This window comes from Balearica regulorum, chromosome 1, assembly GCF_011004875.1.
Source record: "Balearica regulorum gibbericeps isolate bBalReg1 chromosome 1, bBalReg1.pri, whole genome shotgun sequence".
NCBI lineage: Eukaryota > Metazoa > Chordata > Aves > Gruiformes > Gruidae > Balearica > Balearica regulorum.
The window spans coordinates 102,118,153-102,139,819 of record NC_046184.1 but is presented as its reverse complement, the minus strand read 5'-3'; the positions used below and the strand labels follow the sequence as shown (position 1 = coordinate 102,139,819).

The window sequence follows — 21,667 nt, the reverse complement described above, 5'->3', positions numbered from 1 at the left end:
AAAACTACTGAATAAGTCAAATGGGACTCATGCATTTGCAAATAATTGTACAAATTAACATTACATCATTCTCTGTGGTATTTCAGTGTTTGTGAAGAAAACATGAGGCTTAGCTGGCAACAATGCCTGCATGCAGCCATGGCTCCTATGTTTTCTTGCCAAGCAATCCAGGGTTAGCAGGTCACCAGAAAAATCAGTCCATAATGCTTTTTCCTAGACAGAAAGGCATGTAACATGAGCATATTTGATATTTGACCCCATCTTTTCCATGCACATCATTTGTGCAATCATCAAGAGAGATCTTCAGTATACGAGCACTGCAAATTGGCATTTTTCAGTGCCTTCTTGGAGCTGATGCTCAAGTTATTTCTTGCATATAAAACAGATTTAAAAAAAAAAAAAGTCACACTGCAGGAAGAGCTTGTTTAACAAAAGCTATGTTTATCTCATCAGCTGTGTAGCTCGGCAGGAGTGGTTTGACAGAGCACAGCATGGGTTGGGAGGATTTTATTTTGGGCTAATCACAGTCTGATCCTGTGAACTGAACACCCGTTAGCAGCTGGAGAGCATTAGGTGTACCCCCAGGCTGCATATTCTGCTTCAGCTCCATCAGAAAAGATGCAGTGTTTTCTGTGTGCTCCAAGGCTGCCTGACAACATGAACTCAGCACAGTAAGCACGGACCATCGGGAGTTTCTTTTCAAAAGCACATTCCTGACCCAGGCTAACACTATGTGAATGCATCTGTCAACAGATGACTACAGAAAATAACAGCTGTGGAAGAATCTCAGGGATAGAACATGAACGCCATCTTTAGTGTGATCAAGTGTCCCGGTACCAAAGTGTTTGGTACATACAGAGCTCAAGTCCCTTTTTGCTTATTTGACAAGCCATATTTGAAATGTGATTTTCTAATAATGTGCTATAGAGAGATGATGACGGCTGCAGCTGAGAACTAAAGAATATTTTGTATTTAGTAAAGCATTTCCCTCCATGCCTTAGCATCTTCTTTAGCCTTTCTTCTTCCCTCCCTTATACCCTACCCCAAGCTGTTTCCTACATGAAAATTAACTCCAGCAAAGGCAATAATATCAACAGTTCCACTGATAGTTCCAAACTGCGGCAGCTGGTCATAGATGGGCAGTAATGACCACCAGGGATTAATTTTTTTTTCTGCCTTATGCCAGACAGATACCAAGACAAGAGAGGCGCTTAAAATACTGACAGGAAAGGAAAAAGAAATTCCATTAGTCTGAGATCCTCTTTACAGTCACAGTGAGATGGGATTTCCATTTGTGTATCAGCAATTCAGATTCTTTTTCCAGAAGAAAGAAATTATATGCAAACAGTATTCTAAAAGAAGACAAAGACTGGGATTTTGAGTGCACAAAAGAAAAACTTATTTCAGGTTATGGTTTCCACAGCAACTTTTAATTTTAGCTCTCGCATGTCTATCTGTCTAATAAGGTCTTTCACAACATTTATATATAATGAGATGTTCTGTTGATAGGAAATTAAGAAATTAATTTCTCAAGGAAAAAACCATAACTTTTTATGTTTATATTCAAAGCTTCACACACATAGAGAAATGTACATATGCATAAAGATATTTGCCTATATGTATGCATTTTTATTTTTGCTCTATATAGCACCATGTTGATTACACAAGAAGAACAATGATAAAGAATGTGAGAGCAGATGCAGCTGGTAGAGATTCAGACCTGGAGGCAGGCAGCACTTGTGCAGGTATCATAGGTCTGCAGGCACTAACTTGCCTGATTAAGGAGGCAACCCTACTGATACTCTAACTGGTGGTGTTCGATTCTAATCTTCCTGATGTGACTATGACTGTTTCAAGCCAGCTGAAGATAAAGGCAAACAGCCAGGCCAGAGCTTTTTCAGTAGCTGGCTCACTCATCTTTTTTTCTCCACACAACACTCCTCTCTCACACAAGAGATGAAATGAGTACAAGCAAAACATTTATGTACTAAGCACGTTGGTCTGCATGTGGCCACTTGTTTTTGCACAGAAGAGGGGTTTGTATACTTCAGAGATGATAAATCTAACACAGAAAAGATTTCAGGGGGTTTGTCCATGGTTTCTCTTTCATACACATGAATGGAAATTCCAAATATAAGCACAGCTAGATACAAACACTACCCTGTGGCGTATAAACTCTGTTGGACTGTAGCAGCAGTCAGACAAAATCAATCCAAAAAGCACTCACCTTTGTTTGCTCAGCAGTACTTATTGTCAGTTGAGAGACTAGAATGAGTGGAAATGAAATTTTCAGAGCTCAGAACAGAGTGATAAGATTAAAGTCAGAAGATCCAGAGATGTATCATCAGCATAAAATGCCTTAATAGTGCAGAGTCTGTTTACAGCATCCTATTTCCTGTTATAGCTCTGTTAGTGAATAAGCCTTGCATGGTGCGTTGACCTTGGCTGCTGCCAGGTGCCCACCCAGACGCTCTCTCACTCCCTCTCCTCAGCAGGACAAGGGGAGAAAATATGATGAAAAAGCTTGTGTGTTGAGATAAGGACAGGAAGGTAACCCACCAGCCAGTGTTGTGGGCACAGCAGACTTGATTTGGGGAAATTAAGTTAATTTACCACTAATTAAAAACAAAATAGGACAGTGAGAAATAAAAAACAAAATTAAAACCACCTTCCCCTTACCCTTCTTCTTCCCAGATTTACCTCCTCCTCCTTCCCACCCCCAGCACTGCAGGAGGATGGGGAATGGGGGTCTGTTTATAACACTTTGTCTCTGCTGCTCCTTGCTCCAGCGTAGGTCCCTCCCACAAGATACAGTCCTTCAAGAACTACTCCAGCGTGGGTCCTTTCCATGGGGTACAGTCTATCAGGAACAGACTGCTCCAGCACGGGTCCCCCACGGGTCACAGGTTGTGCCAGAAAACCCGCTCCTTTGCGGTCTCCTCTCTATAGCCACAGCTCCCACCAGGAGCCTGCTCCAGCATGGGGTCCTCCATGGGCTGCAGGGGGACAACCAACTTCACCGTGGTCTTCTTCACAGGCTGCAGGGGAATCTCTGCTCTGCCACCTGGAGCACCTCCTCCCCCTCCTTCTCCACTGATCTCAGTGTCTACAGGGTTGTTTGTCTCGCGTTTTTCTCACTTTTCTTCCTCAGAGCTGCTGCACAGCATTTTTTTTACCCTTTATTAAATATGTTATCACAGAGGCACCGTGAGCGCTGCTGATGGGGTCAGCTTTGGCCAGCGGTGGGTCCATCTTGGTCTAGCATGGAGGTCCTGGCATCTTCTTACAGAAGCCACCCCTGCAGTCCCCCAGCTACCAAAACTTTGCCATGCAAATGCAATACACCTTCTCATTCTTTTAAGATTTGTTTCTTTTTAAAAGTTCCAGTAAAAGTTGTAAATATTTTTGAAGTCCAAGTATCCTCCTATTCTGACCTCTTTTCAAAAACCATGTGGAAGTCCTGCTCAGCTGAGGCATTACTGAGACACAGTCAGCTAAAGCAAGGACAAGGAGCATCTGTGTGGAGGCTTAACACACTTGGAAAAGATGCTCAGTTACAAGAAAAAAACCTGACTGTGACTGGAGGGGTACCGCACGACTCTCAACCTGCAGACAGCGATTGCTAGTCCTGTCCTGCAGTGCATCCCATCCCACCCCACCCAGGAATGCATCAGAGGAGCATCCCCTGTGTGCAACACTGACCAGGCAAAGACAAAGCACTTCACAAACAGCAAAGCCCTTACTTCGGAAGTCAGCGTTCAAGCAAAGGGCCACTGACTTCCCAGAGGAGTTGGGCCTTCAGATAATGTCTCCTGAGTTGCTGAATCTGGCTTGCAAGGCATAACAATCTCTCACAATATTCTTCTCCCATATCCAAAGCACAAACATGAAGACCTGGCAATCCTGTGCTGGAATGAACTCTTTGTTAGTTTGGGATCTAGAAACCCTAGCATTAGTCACAGAGTCACAGAATACCTGTGGCTGGAAGGTACCTCCTGAGAGCATCTAGTCCAACCCCCTGGTCAGGCAGGGTCAGCTAGAGCAGGTTGCTGAGGGTTGTGTCCAGTTGGCTTTGAACATCTCCATGGAGAGACTCCATGACATCCTGTAGGATGCTACAGGTGGTCCAACAGCAATGAAAATCTACTGTCTGTCTCATCAGTTGACACAAAACATTACAGAACAAAAGTATCCTCCTCTGCCCATCCTGAACGTACATTGATGTCCTCTGTCATAGGAAATCAGCTGTCCCTCTCTGTCTTGCACAATAAACCTATTTCTGCAAAACATGTTACTGGACTTTTTATAGTAAGTGAGTTGCCAGAACTGTTCCAGTATCTGGTATTTCTTGAAGCATCATTTAGAAATTGACAGAATTATCACCTGGAAAAGAAAAGATTAATTGCTTGAGATTCTACATTTGTGTTTTCCTTGTGCTAAGATGCAGACAGGATCTACTTGGCAGAAGGTTTTGTACCATTTAAACATAAGAAAGAATTTACAAAATATAAGGTCCTGATAGAACATTAATCTAAACTGATGCAAACAAGGAACAAGAGAAGAAACTCAAAATCCCCCATGAAGGGGATAAGCCAAAATCCATCCAAGAACAAATACGTGCAAATTTGTACTGGAACACAGCAGTCATACACACAAATCTGGCTTACGTTCAGAGAAGAGGGATACTATGCTAGCATGACTCTACCAGCCTAGGATTCAGTGCAAATCACCAAATTCAGTGTAGGCTGGTAATTCTAGCTAACTCGGGGGAGGATGGTCAGCCCAGCCATGGAGATACACTCCAACTTGAGCTAGTCCTGTGACTGTCCTGTAGCACTACACACCCCATCTAGGCAGTCCCTAAATCTTAGGTTTATCTGCAAGCAAGATGCTTTTGCTTTGAGAGAGGGTCTGGGTACCCTCTGGTACCTCTGGGTACCTTTCTTTTGCAAAGAGAAGACAGAGGGATGGGATATTTTTCCTGGAGGAACACAGCAGTTAACAGACTTGAAAAGTTCTTGCAGAAGCTTCCTGAGGTAAGACAAGGAGCAAGATGAAGAGGTTTGGGTACAACCTCTGCAACTGTGAGGCAAATTACCAGTCAGGCTCCCATGAAAGCTACAATGAAGCTGAGCTGGATGCTTATTGCTGTGAGTGGTACAAGGCGGCATGTAAACTGTGGAGAAAAAAAAAAAAATCAACTGGCTATGATGTTTTTGCATAATAATGCAAGACAGATGTCACCCAAGCACAAATAAAATGCTGCATATATGCAGAGAGAAGTTCAGTAAAAAGCACCAGAAAATTCTGAAACAAGTTACAATTTGAAACCTATTGTTCCTCCCAACAAAAAAAATAATCTTATAAAGAAAAAAATTCATTGAGAGGATCTGTCACCTACTAAAGCAACTGAATGGAGAATACAGTTGCATTTGATGTTGGAAAGAGAAGTGGATAATAAAGTACTTAGAGAAGATAAAAATCAATAAACTGAGAAAACTAGTGCATGAAAGCATCGAGGAGCCAACTTTAAGGAAATAAAGAGAAAAGTGGGTAATTGCTTAAAGAAGCACCGTTAAGAGCACAAACACAAACTATTCCAGGACAGAGAAGTGACAGGAAATGTAGTAGAAGTCCTACCTGGTTAAATCATGAGCTCTTCGCTGCCTCCAGCACATGAAAGTTGCATACAGATTGTGGACACCAAGTCAAGTAGCTGAGGACAAGTTAACATTAACAAAAAAAGACTTCACAAAAGCAGAAGGACCAAGTCACAAAGACATCAAAACCAGCAGGACAATATTCCACAGGTGTTACAGTTATTACAGGACAACCAAGGAAAGTATTATTTTTCTCATCAGAGAAGAAAAGCTATGAAAAATGACACCAAGAAGGCTAGACCAAATATACAGCTGAAAGAAATACCAACTTAGGAAACCAAGGTTTTCACTGAACTGGCAAGTACCCTTAGGAAATTTGCCCCATTTCCAAAGTCTGCAGGAAAATTATTTGTCTTCTTCATCTCAATCCTGGTCTTGAAAATTGGGATTTTTAACAAATCTTGTTCATAGTGTGAAGTTACCTTCCAATTTACGGGATTCTAAACATAACTTTTTGTCAACTTTTTTTTTTTTTCCATATTCAGTGAACAGAAAGAGAATAAAGAACTGTTCGGCAATACTGCAACAGCTGCTATTACCAGAAGATAAATTGCTCATAGATTAATCAGAAAGCAGACAGCATGACTATTGCCAAGAGTGCCCTATAAACATTATGAGTGAAAGTCCACACAATAAACAGGAGCATTTTCATCTATAATCACATCTAGTGCTAAAAAGCACATCAGTCAACTGTGCATTTGACTAAACAGTCTGAAACAGCAGTGGCAAGGCCGTGCAACAGCCCTGGAGCAGGAGCTTACGCTTCCACAACCTTTTCTTTATTTATTTATTGGTCAGAATGTACAGATAGCTTACTCCAATGCCCACTGCCTTTTAGTAGCTCTCTCACAATGATTATTCAAGAAACAGCATTTTCCTAGCCATATCGACAAGGCCACGGAAGAATATGTGGAAGTTTGCAGCCTAAAATATTTGCTTTGCATAAATTTGCTTTCAGTGCAAATAAAATTGGTATAAAAATCACCAAAACTGTCGTTGCAATTAAGGAAAAAAAACATAGTAAATGTACTCATAAAAACATCCTCAATTTGGTTATTTTCCAAATTCCTACAAGAGACAAAATACGCAATATGGGTTATTCTTTGGATTACACCAAGATGCCTGTCCCCTTACAAAATCAGCATGACAGAAAATATTTAAGTGATTTTCCCCTCATTCCCAAAACACTCAACAGAACAACTGCAAAATTAAATCCAGGTGGGAAACGGGCACTGCCCCAGCAGTCAGCCCGGGAGAGCGCAGCTCAAGCCTGCCTGACGGAGGAGGAGTTAAACCCCTGGTGAGCCACTGCAGCAGTGCCAGGTCTTCCCCTCCTTCCCCTTGCCCCCCCCACCCCGAGCTATGTGTCTCATGGATTTTAGCCCTTCGGTGTGCAGCTCGTAAGTCAGAGAAGCCTGACACACACAGCGCCCTTTGGCGATGGCGGGCAGAGAGGAAACCATCCAAGCCCGTGCCTAGTTTTCCACCCTGAGAGAAGAGTGCAGAGAGCTTCCCATATGACAAAAGTGTGTCCTCCGGTCAGGATCAGCAGTTAAGGTGCGCAGTGACAGGCAGCGTGAATGGAAAAAGCAATTAATCACACTGTTAAGTATTAAGCTGCAACGACCCAACATCACGCTCACTCTCTTAACCTTATCGTTCTCCTCTGTCAGTCCCCCTCTCCAGTCTCTCCCATTTTCCTCTCCCCGTTTCCATACAAAAATCACTCAGCTCGCAGATCTCTCTCTCTTATCCCAAGCACCAAGGGCTTCCTTTCACAGCGCGCACGCGGGCCCACCGCTTGGCTAATCCCATCTTCCTCCTTTCAAAGACAACGCAGAGCTGACAGGCCCCTTAGAATAGTTATCACCTGCTGACAGCTTGGATGTAATACATACTCCTGTGGTCAAAAGCTCCAGTGAATTGCAAACAGCTGAAAAAGAAGCAAACTCTGTGTCTGAAGCTACCTACCGCTTGTGCCAGTAGTGTAACACATACAAAAGATGAGCCCAAAATTAACTGAGCTTGTTCAATGATTACGTTCTGCCTACAAGCATTAGTCATGACCCAGCCTTTCTTACAATCATCCCCACTAGCTACATTATTCTCTTTGGCCTAATAAGTTTTATTAATCATACACAACGAGCTTGAAAAGCACGAGGGCCAATTTTATTGCAGAAGGAAGATACAACAATCAGGCAGCTGAGGCCCGTTAGTGCCTGCAACACGTGGGCTTGCCTGAGCTGTGGGTTGATAACTCGAGCTTTTTGTTGGCAGTAAACAGGTGATGATCAAAGCTTGACTAGGCTACAATGCTGTAAGCTAATTTTCTGAGAGGTTGCAGCCGGACTGGCTCTTGGGCCATCCCAGAAATAAGAAATCGGGCAAACCATAGTCCACGTGGCTGTTAAGAGCTGTGGAACTGCCAGGAGAGCCCATTTCACCAAGTACCTGCAGCACAAAGGGACATATCTCATTGCCAGAACACCTTGTTTCAGCACATCAAATTCATTTCAAGGAAATGTGGGTGCACCGCAGGTGACTGGACCAGTTCCACCAAATACAAATTAAAGGAGGAAATAAAATCATGAGCATAGGAGCCATGATTTTCAGCCAGGGCTAATTATCACAGTGATTTTTCTCCAGAGGGTTTTACCCCCCGCACTATCATCTCCCTGTCTCTCTGTAATAGACCTTACTCTTCAACATTTCACTTGGTGAAAAGGAATTAAGAAAAGTTCTTGCTTTGCACCCTAAAAAATCACAACGCACGTCCACCATAACTGCCAAAAGCAGACTGCTCCACAGCCTAACTCCCTTAATTTTGACAGCCATGTCGTCCTTCAGTCTGGCTGCGATGGTCCAGAGTCTGAATAAGGCAGACCCAAGCTGCTGTAGTTGTCCACAGAAACAATCCATGCTCAGCAGTCACACTGAGCAACACCAGCCTAAGAACCCAGGTTTAGACCTAGACACAGCTGGGCAGTTCCCTAAGAAACTATTTCTCCCCTATTTCAGAGACTTCTAGTCACAACCAACTCCTTGACAGCACTGTGACTGCGAAAGGTCCCAGCTGACATGGAGAACAAAAAAGGATGCTGGATCGTGCCCACCGTGCACTGCCAGCTGTGGGCCAGCAGAACGGGGAAGCCACCTCCTGAGAATAAGGCACTGCTGTGGATTTCCCTAGAGCTACTAAACGCTCTTCCTAGCTAGCATCGCTGAAAACCTGCTTTCACTAATTCCGAGCTATCTGTCGCTTATTTCTCCCAGAGGCTGTATACGTGAAATGGTGCGTCTCCTGCTGCAGAGATGACACGAAGAAGCTGTACACAGCTCTGAGAGAGCGACCCGTCACTGACACTTAACACCTCAGGAGAGGCTCAAATGGACCCGGCAGGCACAAATGGACTGTAGGCACTTTTTGTTAAGGCAGAGAGTTGCTCTTCATGCCCTTCTGACTAAAAAGAAAGGCTGGAGAGGTGTCAGCAGATGCCCACCACCACCCATCTCTATTTAGAAGTGATAAAGCGAAGTGCAACTAAAAGGCACTGGGAGATCCTCATGCCTAGGAACACTGAAGGAGCAGAGATGGTTTCCTCCAGCGACGAGCAAGCAAAGGCAGTTCAGAAACACGCAGTTGAATATGCTTACTGCTGCATTAGTGTTTGGAAGGTCTGAAAAACCTGATGAATGAAAATTGAAATTAACAACCAATCTGGGGTGGGTTTTTTTCAGCTTGGGGACACAGGGTTGAGAAGGAAGAAATAAATTGTTTGGGCGGAGGGGTTGTTTTATTTTAACAAGCACACAACCTGCATTTTTCACAACTTAACGCTTCTGTTCTCAGTAAAACCGTTCTGTGATCTCACCCTCTGAGAAACTGGTCAATAAACATTTACCCAAATAGCCCCAGAAATCATTTAGGTAAATATTTGCATTTTTGCACATTTACTTTGAAATTAATCTTAGAAAATTGCCCATTGCTATTTCTCACTCCCATATCAAACAATTTCAAATTGCCTTTTTTTTCTTCCAGTATCAATGCAAACAGAAAGTTTAATTGAAAAAGAAATACATTAAAAAATTAAAAATAAACAAAGATGACAAATACCTGATCGTCATCTGCCACATGTAACTATCTACACAGAAAAAAACCCTCTCTCTTATTTCTACATTTCTGCTGGATGCGTTTCTTCAATCTTCTACGTTTTGGGGTCCCCTGTGTAATTTCCTGGTTTCCATCACAAAATTGCAAAGACAATTTGCAAAAATGAAAAAAAGTGCTACATTTTCACCAGCAGTCTGTTACTCTGGCACAGAAATATGTCAATTATCGACTTGAGGAAAAATAGAACATACCTCAGAGTCCATTTTCAAACAAAATTCAGGTAGGTATTTCCCCAGCTCGGTCTTTAAAAGTTTCAGATGTTTCAAAGAGCTGTACTGATATTTAGAGAAAGAGAGAAATCATTTACTAAAAGAGATTGCTTTCCCCCACTGTCTTCAGGTGAGGCAAGACAAAGGCTTTTGTAGGGCAGGTGTGAGTGTTCTGGCCTGCTACACGGTAAGGTCTGAGATTTGTTAGCTGAAGTACAAGTTCAAGTAACTGAGTATCACTAGTAGCTGAGCTGGTACTAGACTGCTTGTGCCTACACTGTTAGTAGTTCATGTGTATCATTCTTGAATTGTAATTCTGATAGATACTCTCTGGTAAGACAGGAGGCTTGGCTTCCATTTCTGTTTTTTCACGTGATGGTGTGGACCTGAATTTCTTAGTCTGCAATACAAAAAAAAAACACCAACCATGTACCATTATATTACATTACAAAATTTTGTGGAACCATCATACCTATCAAGTCCAAATAAAAAAGAAGACCAGAAGAAACCTAGTAGGCGATACCTACTACTGCAAAAGAACTGTGAAGTTATTTCTCTAAGCTCTGTGAGCAAAGGGGTAGGGCACAGAGGGTGAAACCTCAACTGACAGAGGGTTGCAACAACCACCTTCACAAAGCCTAAACAGGACAGCCTTTTGAATCTTTTCTTCTTATTGTGATTGAAAACAAATTTTGAATTGTTGGTATTTTTCAGCAAAGTAGATGATAATGAACAATGCTAACTTCTCTGAAAAAAACAGGCAGGCCACCGGCAATCCAATTTACGCACCTAAAATTACTGGAAGCTTTTTGACTTTGATCTCTGCAACTCCCACTCCCGTCAGTCAAATTGTCCTCAATGCCATAGAAGAGTATATCAGGAAATATATCGTTCTAACTTCAGAGCACTGTTTGACTAGTTTGCAACAAACAAGACACACGGCCATTAATTTAACCGTGAGCAGAAAGCAAAATATGAAATAATTGTTCTTTCAGCATGCATTAAATGAGGCAGAAGCCCTGAGGAAAGAGCAGCATATTATCACGCTGTTAAATATGTATCACAACACACTGAGATTAGAGAGGAAGTAAAAGTTGCGGTGGCAAATTTATCACTGCTGTTTCCTAGCTTCTGAGTGTTTGAACCGCAACTTGAAAAATAAAAATTTCATAGCTGCGTTTGTCTCTAATACAGCATAACGAAGTGCTGCCTTTTCCCTCATTGTAAAATGCCTGTCTGTTTTCATCTGATCTTTAATCAGGCAGGTTTCTGCCATCAAGGGCAATACACATTCTCTAAGCAAAAGATCAGAGTTAAGATTACTCTGTGAAGCAGAAATGTGAAAAAAGTAACTTTTAGGAAGATTTAAAATTCAGCTTAACTGCTAGCATTGTAAATGTAATTTATAGTATTCTTAGGCAGGAAATGCACTACATCACTCTCGATCTAGTGCTTAAACAATTACTCAGATACTCTGAATACACATGAAAACAGGACCATCCAAATAATAGGCACCCTCCCAGATACAATGTTCCTCATTGCCACCTCCAAGCACACACAGAGATAAAGAGGAGTTCTGTCAGAGCAGACACATTGTGAAGAAATTTCATGTTTTAGTGAAGAATACACAAAAAAACCCCACAAAGCACACACACAGAAAGAGCCTACTTACTGTAAATGGTGCTGCCGACTTATGTGCCAATTTACGTAACCGGAAAACTGAAAGCAGGATGTCAGGAAATTAAAATGGTTTGATGAGACAAGGTGCACAGCTGTTATGTCTAGAGATCTCCTCTGGCTGCCCTCAGCCGTTGAAAGACTTTCTTCAAGTCTTTGTATATGACTATTATCAATAATATACATCAATATATATACTAATATATAGTATATGATACTATAGTATCATATACTATATGATTGTATACAGTTACAATCATAGGTTAAGTTCTTATTTTTTATGTCCTGCTCTTGAACATACTATGGTTTTATTTTTCCCTTCACTGAAACTTTTGGTCACCCGTTGGAGACGTGACTGAATTGACTCATTTTGGTGCATTTTTCCTCGGTTCTGCGAGGACATGCTGGGCCAAGGAACTCAGCTGAGCACATTTTCTCCCCTCCTTGCCTGCCCCAAAGCAGCACATCGCTCTGTGGCAGGGACAGGGTCCCGCCAAAGTGCTGCAAGCACCGGTCAGTGCTGCCACCACTGATGACAACTGCCCTCCTGTTTCCTTCTTGTCTTTCTGTTTCCCTCACCCTACCTTCTCTGCTCTTCCAGTGCACACCTCCCCTCATTGTCCCCTCTTGCCAACCCGCTTGCACCCCATTTGTTCAGACCTGGTCGATGAAATACATCTGCAATGTAATGTGCCCAGTGCGGAGGGGGGAATAATCTGAAAGGCACTGAGCATGAAGAAGAAACCCGGACAAGCAGTAAGTCTAGAGCAGGACTAAGGCAATGGAGGGGAGTAAACCAGGCACTCTGGTTCTCTGCAAGTTCCATCCATTTACAGTTCACCTGCCTCTGTGTTGCCTTCTCCCAGTGCTTCATCTTCTGCTCTCCTGAAAACCTCTTGCCTTCATCCTGCTAGTCTCTCCTCCTCCCATGTTAAGCCTCCACTTGGGCTTCTACTCCCTTCATACCCCATCACAGTTGTCTTACTCGACTCCAAGAGTAGCAAACCATCATCTGAGTTCTCAGAATCAAATTATTCAGTGTGAACCTGACCCAGTGCCAATTAAATCTACACAGCCTGAGAAACTGCAAGAGTACCAGAAGGAAGCATGTACATTTGGACTATTCTTACACTTGCTCAAGAAGAAAATTATGATTGCTGATGGAAACGGAGGGGGGGTTTGTCTCTAGTCATTAGACTAGTTTTTGAACTGTCATTCTTGTGTACAGAATTTTATGTCAGTAAATGCAGAACAATCAATTCTAAATACTCTGAATCTACCCTACTCTCAGAAAGAATCCTTTTCGTCCTGGATGACTCTCTGCCATATACATAATGCATTAATATCATAATGGCTATGGTTCTTACAAAACTCTGGACTTGTTTTCAAGTTCCACCTCTTATTTTATTAGGACTTTTCCAAAAGGACAATGCATTGTATATGGACATTTTCCTCAATCCTTGCCTCCCACCCCACTCTCAGCAATAAAGTGCATGTCCTTGTACCTGCACATAGTCAGCAATGGAACTGTAATACATTTCAGCCTTATCAAATGACTTACCTCTGCGCCTGAAAATCAAGCATACAGTCACAACACTGACAGCAACAACACTTGCAGATCCTCCTATCAGGAGATAGGGAAGCCTTGGTGAAGTGTCTAAGAGATGAGAAAAGAAAGCTAGTTTCAGAGCTAGATGTTAGTATCCACTGACTACATGATGTTACTACCTATCATAACCAGAGGAGAAAGCTAATCCTCCTCCCCCCCACAGCTCAAAAGAGCTGAGACACACGAACGAGATGTCTGGATGCCAACCAGCAACCAACCTCACACACCGTCATTTGTGTGTACAAACACAATTTCACTTTTAACTCATCTGACTGCACGATCTCTCTTTCTTCAAATGATACTAGCACTGCAACAACAGAACGGACCTGCTGTCCCTGCAAAATGCTGTTATTAATGACTGGTCTATGCTAACTTCTGTCCTTCATGCCTCTACTGAGATAGTTTGGTGATATGAGCGTTTATTTAGCTGTTCTTGTAAATCCTAGTGGCGTAGGCTTCCAACAGGTGCAGCACAGCCAGCTCAGAAGCTGAGTGTTACCATTTACTACCTTTGGCCCTGGGAAAGATCACTTGAAAGTTACAGACAGACATTCTCCAAGGAATTTGTCTCCAGATCATCAGCACTGTGGGAAGCTGGAAAACATTCAACTCCAGGGGTTCAAAGCATCACATCAAAAATTAGTGAGCTGCATCACAGTGGCTGCTGAAAGCAACTTTTCCATCATCAGTGATTAGAAAGGTCACTGAAGCAGTATATTGGGCTTGTGGGGCAAGGTTTTGGTAGCACGGGGGCTACAGGGGTGGCTTCTGTGAGAAGCTGCTAGAAGCTTCCCCCATGTGCAACAGAGCCAATGCCAGCTGGCTCCAAGATGGACCCACCACTGGCCAAGGCCGAGCCCATCAGTGACAGTGGTAGTGCCTCTGGGGTAACGTATTTAAAACGGAGGAAAAAAACCCACCAAGAGCAATTGCAGCTGGAGAGAGGAGTAAGACCATGTGAGAGGAACAACTCTGCAGACACCCAGATCAGTGGAGAAGGAGGGGGAGGAGGTGCTCCAGGCACTGGAGCAGAGATTCCCCTGCAGCCCATGGAGAAGACCATGGTGAAGCAGGCTGTCCCCCTGCAGCCCATGGAGGTTGATGGGGAGCAGAGATTCCACCTGCAGCCCATGGAGGACCCTACACCAGAGCACATGGAGGCACCCAATGGAGGCTGTGACCCCATGGGAAGCCCACGCTGGAGCAGGCTCCTGGCAGGACCTGTGGCCCTGTGAAGAGAGAATCCCACGCCAGAGCAGGTTTGCTGACAGGACTTGTGACCCTGTGGGGGACCCACGCTGGAGTAGTTTGCTCCTGAAGGACTGCACCCATGGAAGGGACTCACACTGGAGCAGTTCGTGAAGGACTGCAGCCCGTGGGAAGGACTCACATTTGATAAGTTCATGGAGGACTGTCTCCCGTGAGAGGGACCCCATGCTGGAGCAGGGGAAGAGTGTGAGGAGGAAGGAGCAGCAGAGACAAAGTGTTATGAAATGACCACAACGTCCATCCCCCTGTGCCACTCAGGAGGAGGAGGTAGAGAAGTCAGGAGTGAAGCTGAGCCCAGGAAGAAGGGAGGGCTGGGGGAAGGTGCTTTTAGATTCGTTCTTATTTCTCACTATCCTACTCTGATTTGATTGGCAAGAAATCAAATTAGCTTCCCCAAGTCAAGTCTGTTTTGCCTGTGACAGTAATTGCTGAGTGATCTCCCTGTCCTTATCCTGACTCATGAACTTTTTGTCAGTTTTCTTCCTAACAGAGCAGCTTGGTGGGCACCTGGTGTCCAGCCAAGGTCAACCCACCACAAGCAGAATCAGGAACTCCTGTAAAACAGAAGAGGGATAGAAAGAAGCACGCACTGGAAGCTTCCCAATACAATGCCACTAAACATTTGGTTTCAGCTGACTAACTCAAAATCATTAATTTCTCTATCAACATGCACTACAACTTTGGCCTGTCAGCCCTCTAAACAATCTGCAGAGCCCTGGCTTGCAGCAGGAACAGCTGCGTAGAACAGCACACAGAAGCACGAGAGCACGATGAAGAGCTGTTACAGAACAGCGTTATTTACGTGACAGGTCTAGAGACAGAGTCTGGTTTGTAGCCGGGTGGGTAACCAGGCAGGTGACAGTGGGATGCGTGCTGTTGACCCAGCCGATGTAGCTCACTCTGGTCACCGTTCCGTTGGGGTGATGGACTTCTTCCTCAGTGCTGTGATTACTTGCAGGGATCCAGGAGATTTCAGCAGCTGGCTTTCCAGCAGATGCTTGACAGACAGCCACCCTGCTCTTGTCATGGGTCAGAGTCACTGTAGGAGGGACTACGGAAGAAGAAAGAAAGAAAGAAAAAAAAAGACCATGACCATAATTTCTAGTTCAATATAAAATCACCAACTGAGAAACAGAAAAATAGGTGGTATATTTTAGTTTGCATGACCAATTCAAGAGATCTTAAAATAATTTGGTATATTAGCATCAATGATCTTTAGGGAAAAAAAATGCATCAAAAAGTCCAAGGTCAGTATCTCCAAAACTAGCTAGCTGCATTTAAAAGTACTGCTTCCTCACGTTTTCCAAAAGGTAACTACAGTAGTAACAGGAGAAGATGGGATGACAGAAAGGGGTGGATTAAATGAGGATTTATAAGTACAGCAGTGCACATACTGAGGAAAACACAGCTTGCTGAAGCTCCAGCTGAAATGTTTAGGAGATTAGGTAATGAATTTGAATTTGACAAGAATTTGACAGTAGTGAAGGAGGAAACAAACAAAACTGTTCTACCAGTCTACTGTCCAAGAACTCATATTCTGCATTTGACAAAAGAGGCAAAGGCTCGGACAAAACCTAAGCTATTATCAGAAAGGCAAGACTCTGCAGGGAAGAACAAAACAAAACAAAACAATCAAGTGACAAAAAATAATAATAGCATTTATAGAATTCTGAAATTAATTTCCCATAAGCCTTCCGAGTATTAAAAAAAAAAAAACTAATATGGCCAGAACACAAAATCTTCTCCTATGTTGGTTTTTTTTTTAAGTTATGGAAACCTAGAAATAGTTTGTCTGACTATCTGAAAAAGATGATTTGATTTATTGATTATGTTTCCTAATATTGTTTTATTCCTGCTTAGGTTGAAAATAGATTCATTTTGGTTTAATTTTAGTGATGTAGCCTTATAAACAGCTTTCAGTGTTTCTGGAACAGTATTTCTAGATAGTATCCTGAAACTTTTTCTCTCTTCCCATTTGGCTCTTACCCAGACAAAACACAGATTGACCTCATTGTGAATTTTGATTCGGCATCCTCTTGCTCAGCTTATAGCAGCAATATTTATTTGATATCTTCTGTTTGCATTAACATAACCAAGAGTGTATGCTCCTGGTTGTGTGAATATTCACAAAACATTCAAATCCCATGTTACGCCCAAAGAACTCTCTCAGAAACTATGCAGACTGTTGGATTTGGTGCATCTTAAAGCCTCCCCTGTTCATGAGTCAAAAGAAGTTAAAAAAAAACAAACACAAACCCCCTAGATTATTTCTCCATAGAACAGCCCAGTCCTATTGTATAACTCTTCATGCCTTTTTCCACTCTCCAAATAGCCAAGCTAAATCAGCTTACCTCTTTATTTTCAATTTCAGTGTGCATCCAAAAATTAATTTGGTCTTTTACCACCAAATCAAATCATTTTTATCTACACACTCACAAAAAGAATAAATAAATAAATCACAAGGTGTGTCTTACCTATCATGGTCAAAGAAGAGAAAAAAAGAAAATTCCCTGCACTGCTGGCAATTTCACATGTGTAATTTCCCTCATCACCAAGGTTTACAGGGTAAATACGAAGAGCAGGGTCAATCTCAGGTGAATATTTCCACATCACTCTCTCACTGCAGTTTAACTTTCTTGTCTCATTATGATCACTCCTATAGGCCAACAAGCAGCAAGCGCTGCATTTCATCTTCCATGTCACCATTAGCAAAGACTCCTTGGAGTCGTAAGGGCAACTCAGCACAGCCTCATGACCAGCCTCCACACTCACCATGTTGTAAGCTACATAACAAGAAAAAAAAAAAGGCATTAAAAATTATGCTACAGCCAAAGCATAAGAAACTCTTGGCCTCATCACACTAAAAAATTTCTACTTCCTTACTGTACTGGTAGCCTTGCACATTGCTCTGTGCACACACATATAAGTAGTATTCAATTTCCAGGTCCAGCTTCCCACCATCATTCTTTGGAGTCTGGAAATGCGGTGGAGATGGTGCCTTTCCACTGTGGACACTGTGCAGGTATGTGATGCATGCTGGTGAGCTACAGGTTCTCCATCTGTTTTTTAGGCAACAGATTTCTATCACTTTAATATGGGCTTTGAAAAACTGATTGGGGGGGACGACAAGGTTCACCCTTAAGAGAGAGGAAACTACTTTCAAAAAAAGTTACTGTGTTATGGATTTAGGCACCTTGGTTAAAGTGCAAATAAAACCAGGGATAGCAGTGGAACATACATCTTTAACAAGGTTAAAACCCAAGATCACTTGATGCAGTAGTTTTTGAGGTATACTGTAGTATGGGGTATACGTAGATCCTTTTTCTGCCAGAAATCATAGCTCTCCTGATATTGTCTCAGTTGAACAGGAGATGGATCTTCAGATGATCTATGTTAGATTCCTATCAGTTACATCATCCTGTGCCGCTCTGCAGAGCACAGGATTATTTTATCAGCTGAGATGACATCACTTTCTTCATTCCCATTAAACAGTAAAAAAATTTCCCCTGGTGAACTGCAAAGTTTTGGTCTACTGGTGAGTTGGTAATACAGAGTACCAAAGAGTGCTGCATGTAGTTTGGGATCTTTCTCACTTACCTGAATCTTCAACCAGGTTGATTAGCAAGAAAAGGAGCAGAGCCAGGACTGCCCATGTCTGAGCCATCTTTAGCAGAAGGAATCAGCACTACAGAAAGTGAAGGCAAAGAAAATGGCACGTAGTCACAACTTGTGCAATCCTCTTCAACGAAAACACATAGTAAACCCTCTGCTTCCTTTGAAAACAGAAGTTCTAAACAAGACCCCATGTCAAGTATCATTCTCGTACTGAAGAAAGTAACACAAAAACGGTTTTGAAAATGAAAAAGACTACTCTTTACCAAAAAGTTTTAAAAATCCAGGATCTCTGATACCATTTTCCAGACATCTCTAGCTGCTTGCTAGCTAGCACAAAGATACCTACAGACCTCTTACTGCCACTTCATAGACTTACCTGCAGAAGATGGAAGAAAGGTTTTGCAAGAGCAAATACGCACGCATTACAACTCTTTCTGAAAAATCAAGGTAACAGCATGTATAGGAAAATTCGGGATCTAGACTTCATCAACTATTTGAGAAAGAAATTATTTCTAACCCTTGCTTGCTTTTAATTTCTTGAAGGGTAATTCTCTTCTGTAGTAGAACAAAATGGACAACCATCAAGAGATCGAAAACATGTGAGTTTGTTTCCTGCTTTCATAGACACAGTGAACTAAAGAGGCACCTAGTAACTTGCACTAGTCTACAACCATATATACTTTTTAACGAACTATATCTCATAAATTGCTAGCTTCTTTTTGGCAAAAGAGCAGCAGCTCATTGGTAAGATTGAGACAGTGCTGTCATCCCAACACTCTGGTTCACACAAAAAAGCAGATGTCCATGCTATCCAAAAGCTTTCCAATCAAAATATATACAGTTCTCAGTGGAGAATTTTGATGAACACTTATTCAGCTGTTGCTTGAATATGGATTTGGCTAAGAACATCACTGATACTTTCCTACAGTCAGATATCATCATATGTAAACAACCCAAATTTGGCATGGCAAACTTGCACTACGCTGTGCTGAACAATATACATACATATTCCCACAGTCAAGCTCCCAACCTCTTCTGCTCAGGTCTCAAGGACGCAGTTGACCGTGGATGATGGTGATGTCACAGCAGAGAGGTTCACAACCAATACACTGCTGTGCCCCCAGGCAGCTGGGGGATAAAGCCAAGGTCTCGGAGCGTGTGCCTGTTTCCACAACACTACAGTAGCAGCCGTATCCTGACTGCATTTTCTACGTTACTGTCAGAGATCAGTGGCCGCACTTTCATCCTGAGGCTCTCTGTGACCTGCCCATAAAGCTATCTCATGTTCCATCACTCGCCTCTGCGTTGCCTCAAATTACCTTCTATGTCATTCTCTCCTTTATGCTGTCATTTGTATCTCTTTAATCTTTTACTTTCTGAATCAGTCACCTGCAGCTAGAGATGACTGGAAAATGGTGTTTCCATCCCATGGGAAATACTGATAAGTTGTTTTCATTCCCAGGTCAAAACGCAATACTCACCAGACAAGCAAATGCCTTTGTGCAATGGTTGATTCAGAAATGTCATACGTGTTGCAACAGAACTTTCCTTCTGGGCTATTTAGATCACGGACTGCTCATACCCATATTTAAATACAAGCATGCTTCTCAATATGCGCTGAGAAGAGGAAGAGGAAAGGCAGCCGGGGTTCACTGCGCACCCAGACACCTAAATCCTCATCTGGTATCAATTGCTGTAAAAATAACAAAAGCTTCAATTAAGCAGCATTAAAAAATTCATTTCAAATGTAAAATATGTCAGGCGAGGACATCCAGTGCACAGAAGAAAAACCAGAATACGGCCACACTTGTGGCACGGAAAGAACAGATGCTGCCTCATTTGTGAGTGGAGTGCAAAAAGCGATAGTATTTTCTTAACACAGTGTGACACGTCTGCACGTTCAGACAACAGCCTGATGGTTTTCTGCACAGTTCTAACAAAACGCTGGTGCATCTGGAGGAAAAGCTTTCATTGCAACCTGCAAACAACGCCAGTGCAACCACATTGATCAGTATTCTACTACTAGGCAATGTAACTCTTACCTTACAAAACAACCAAATTTAACTTTTGCTCACTTAAAATCTTTGCCACAAATGAAATATTTTGTTTCATGTCATTCAGTACTGTCAAAAGGCTTTGAGGTTTTTTGCAATTTGGATAAATTATGCGTGCAAAAGTTGCTTTCAGTCAAAAAGTTTGAAAGTTTGAATTTTTAATTTTTTTCAAACCAAAAAATAAAAAGATGCTTTTTGGCTAAAATTGTATACTGAATTTGACCCAATTTGCAAATATTCTTTCAGTGTCTTTCAAAAGAAAAGTAAAATCCCCCTCCACAATGTTTATCAGCAACTTCAGTATTCACCAGTTTTGATGGATCTATAAATATTCATATACAGAATATTGCCATGTTGGAACTTATCCCAGAGAACTATCTTTTTTTTTTAAATGTGTACAAGTCTCATATATATGGGGTTCATTTGCTCAAAAGAACAGGCATTAATGATTAAAAATGAGGCCTTACAGAAAGAACAGAGTACATTACTCTCTCTAAATATTCATGTATGACACACGGAATTTAGACTGCAATTTTTAAGGTTCACGATCCTTGAATACTTGTGCCTGTAAGCTAGAAGTAAGTCTCAAAGTAAAACCCAAAAAGGACAAACCAAGCGCAGCTGAATCAAATTCATTTAAAAAGTAGCAAATGAGTATTTGTAGATTGTCTTGCGTTATTTCCTTTCATTGCATTAAAATACCTCAATAACTACATTAACATAAATTAAAATTTTTTACTCAGCCTTGATAGCGGTGGCTGGCACAAGACCGTGCGATATGTGCGTCGCTCTTCCATTGGCCTCAGCCTTCCAGCTGGGGAACGGCACGGCTCACGCTCGGATTCATCCCAAAGGGCGCTGAGGCTGGAGGAAAGTTACCCGGGGCTGCCAGCCTGGAGAAGAGCCCTCCAGCCACGGGAGACCAACAGCAGCAGTGCCAGCGTACCCCGGTCTTCCGACACTCGCCGTCCTGGGGATGAGAAGGCAGGCGTTAGTGTGCGCGGCCGGTCCAACGTGGGCACGGGTCCCCGTGGCTGCTTACGGGGCGGCTCCTGCGCACCAGGGAACTGCAGAGATGTTCCTGGAGCTCCCTTCCTGCTCCGTCCTCACGAGGGGCCCGGAAACAGCTGCAAAGAAGTGACAGCTATCTCAGTTTAGGACTGTCCATCCCAGATAGTCCCTGTTTTCAGCTGTACGGTTCATTAATTTCTTTTTGCTGGTGCTCCTGAGATCTTAACACGCAGCTGATTTGTCTCAGACAGACAGACAGACAGAGCCTCTTCCCCCTCCAAAAGTGCTCAGTGAAGACAAACCATCTGGTTGTACACTCCCCTGAAGAGGATGTGACACAGTTAAAACTAGGGAAACAAACCACTTTCTGACATGAAGAACAAACCACAACC

At 42.6% G+C, this 21,667-nt stretch overlaps 1 protein-coding gene across 3 annotated transcripts; it reads right to left on the bottom strand.

The window, feature by feature from the left end:
• Positions 1 to 4,795: 4,795 nt before the first annotated feature.
• On the bottom strand, positions 4,796 to 20,128 carry LOC104641439 (cell surface glycoprotein CD200 receptor 1-B-like). 3 transcript variants are annotated; one of them, XM_075769294.1, is made up of 7 exons: positions 19,692 to 20,128; positions 18,193 to 18,280; positions 17,070 to 17,378; positions 15,398 to 15,646; positions 13,279 to 13,374; positions 11,713 to 11,863; positions 4,796 to 10,440 (listed from the first exon to the last, which is right to left on the bottom strand). In XM_075769294.1, the coding sequence occupies exons 2-7, from the start codon at positions 18,257 to 18,259 to the stop codon at positions 10,338 to 10,340; spliced, it is 975 nt and encodes a 324-aa protein (XP_075625409.1). In that variant the 5' UTR covers positions 18,260 to 18,280; positions 19,692 to 20,128; the 3' UTR covers positions 4,796 to 10,337. The 3 variants fall into 3 exon arrangements, with proteins under 3 accessions (XP_075625409.1, XP_075625399.1, XP_075625417.1); XM_075769284.1 differs by having other exon boundaries at positions 19,707 to 20,128; XM_075769302.1 differs by having other exon boundaries at positions 11,713 to 11,759; positions 19,707 to 20,128.
• Positions 20,129 to 21,667: the final 1,539 nt, after the last annotated feature.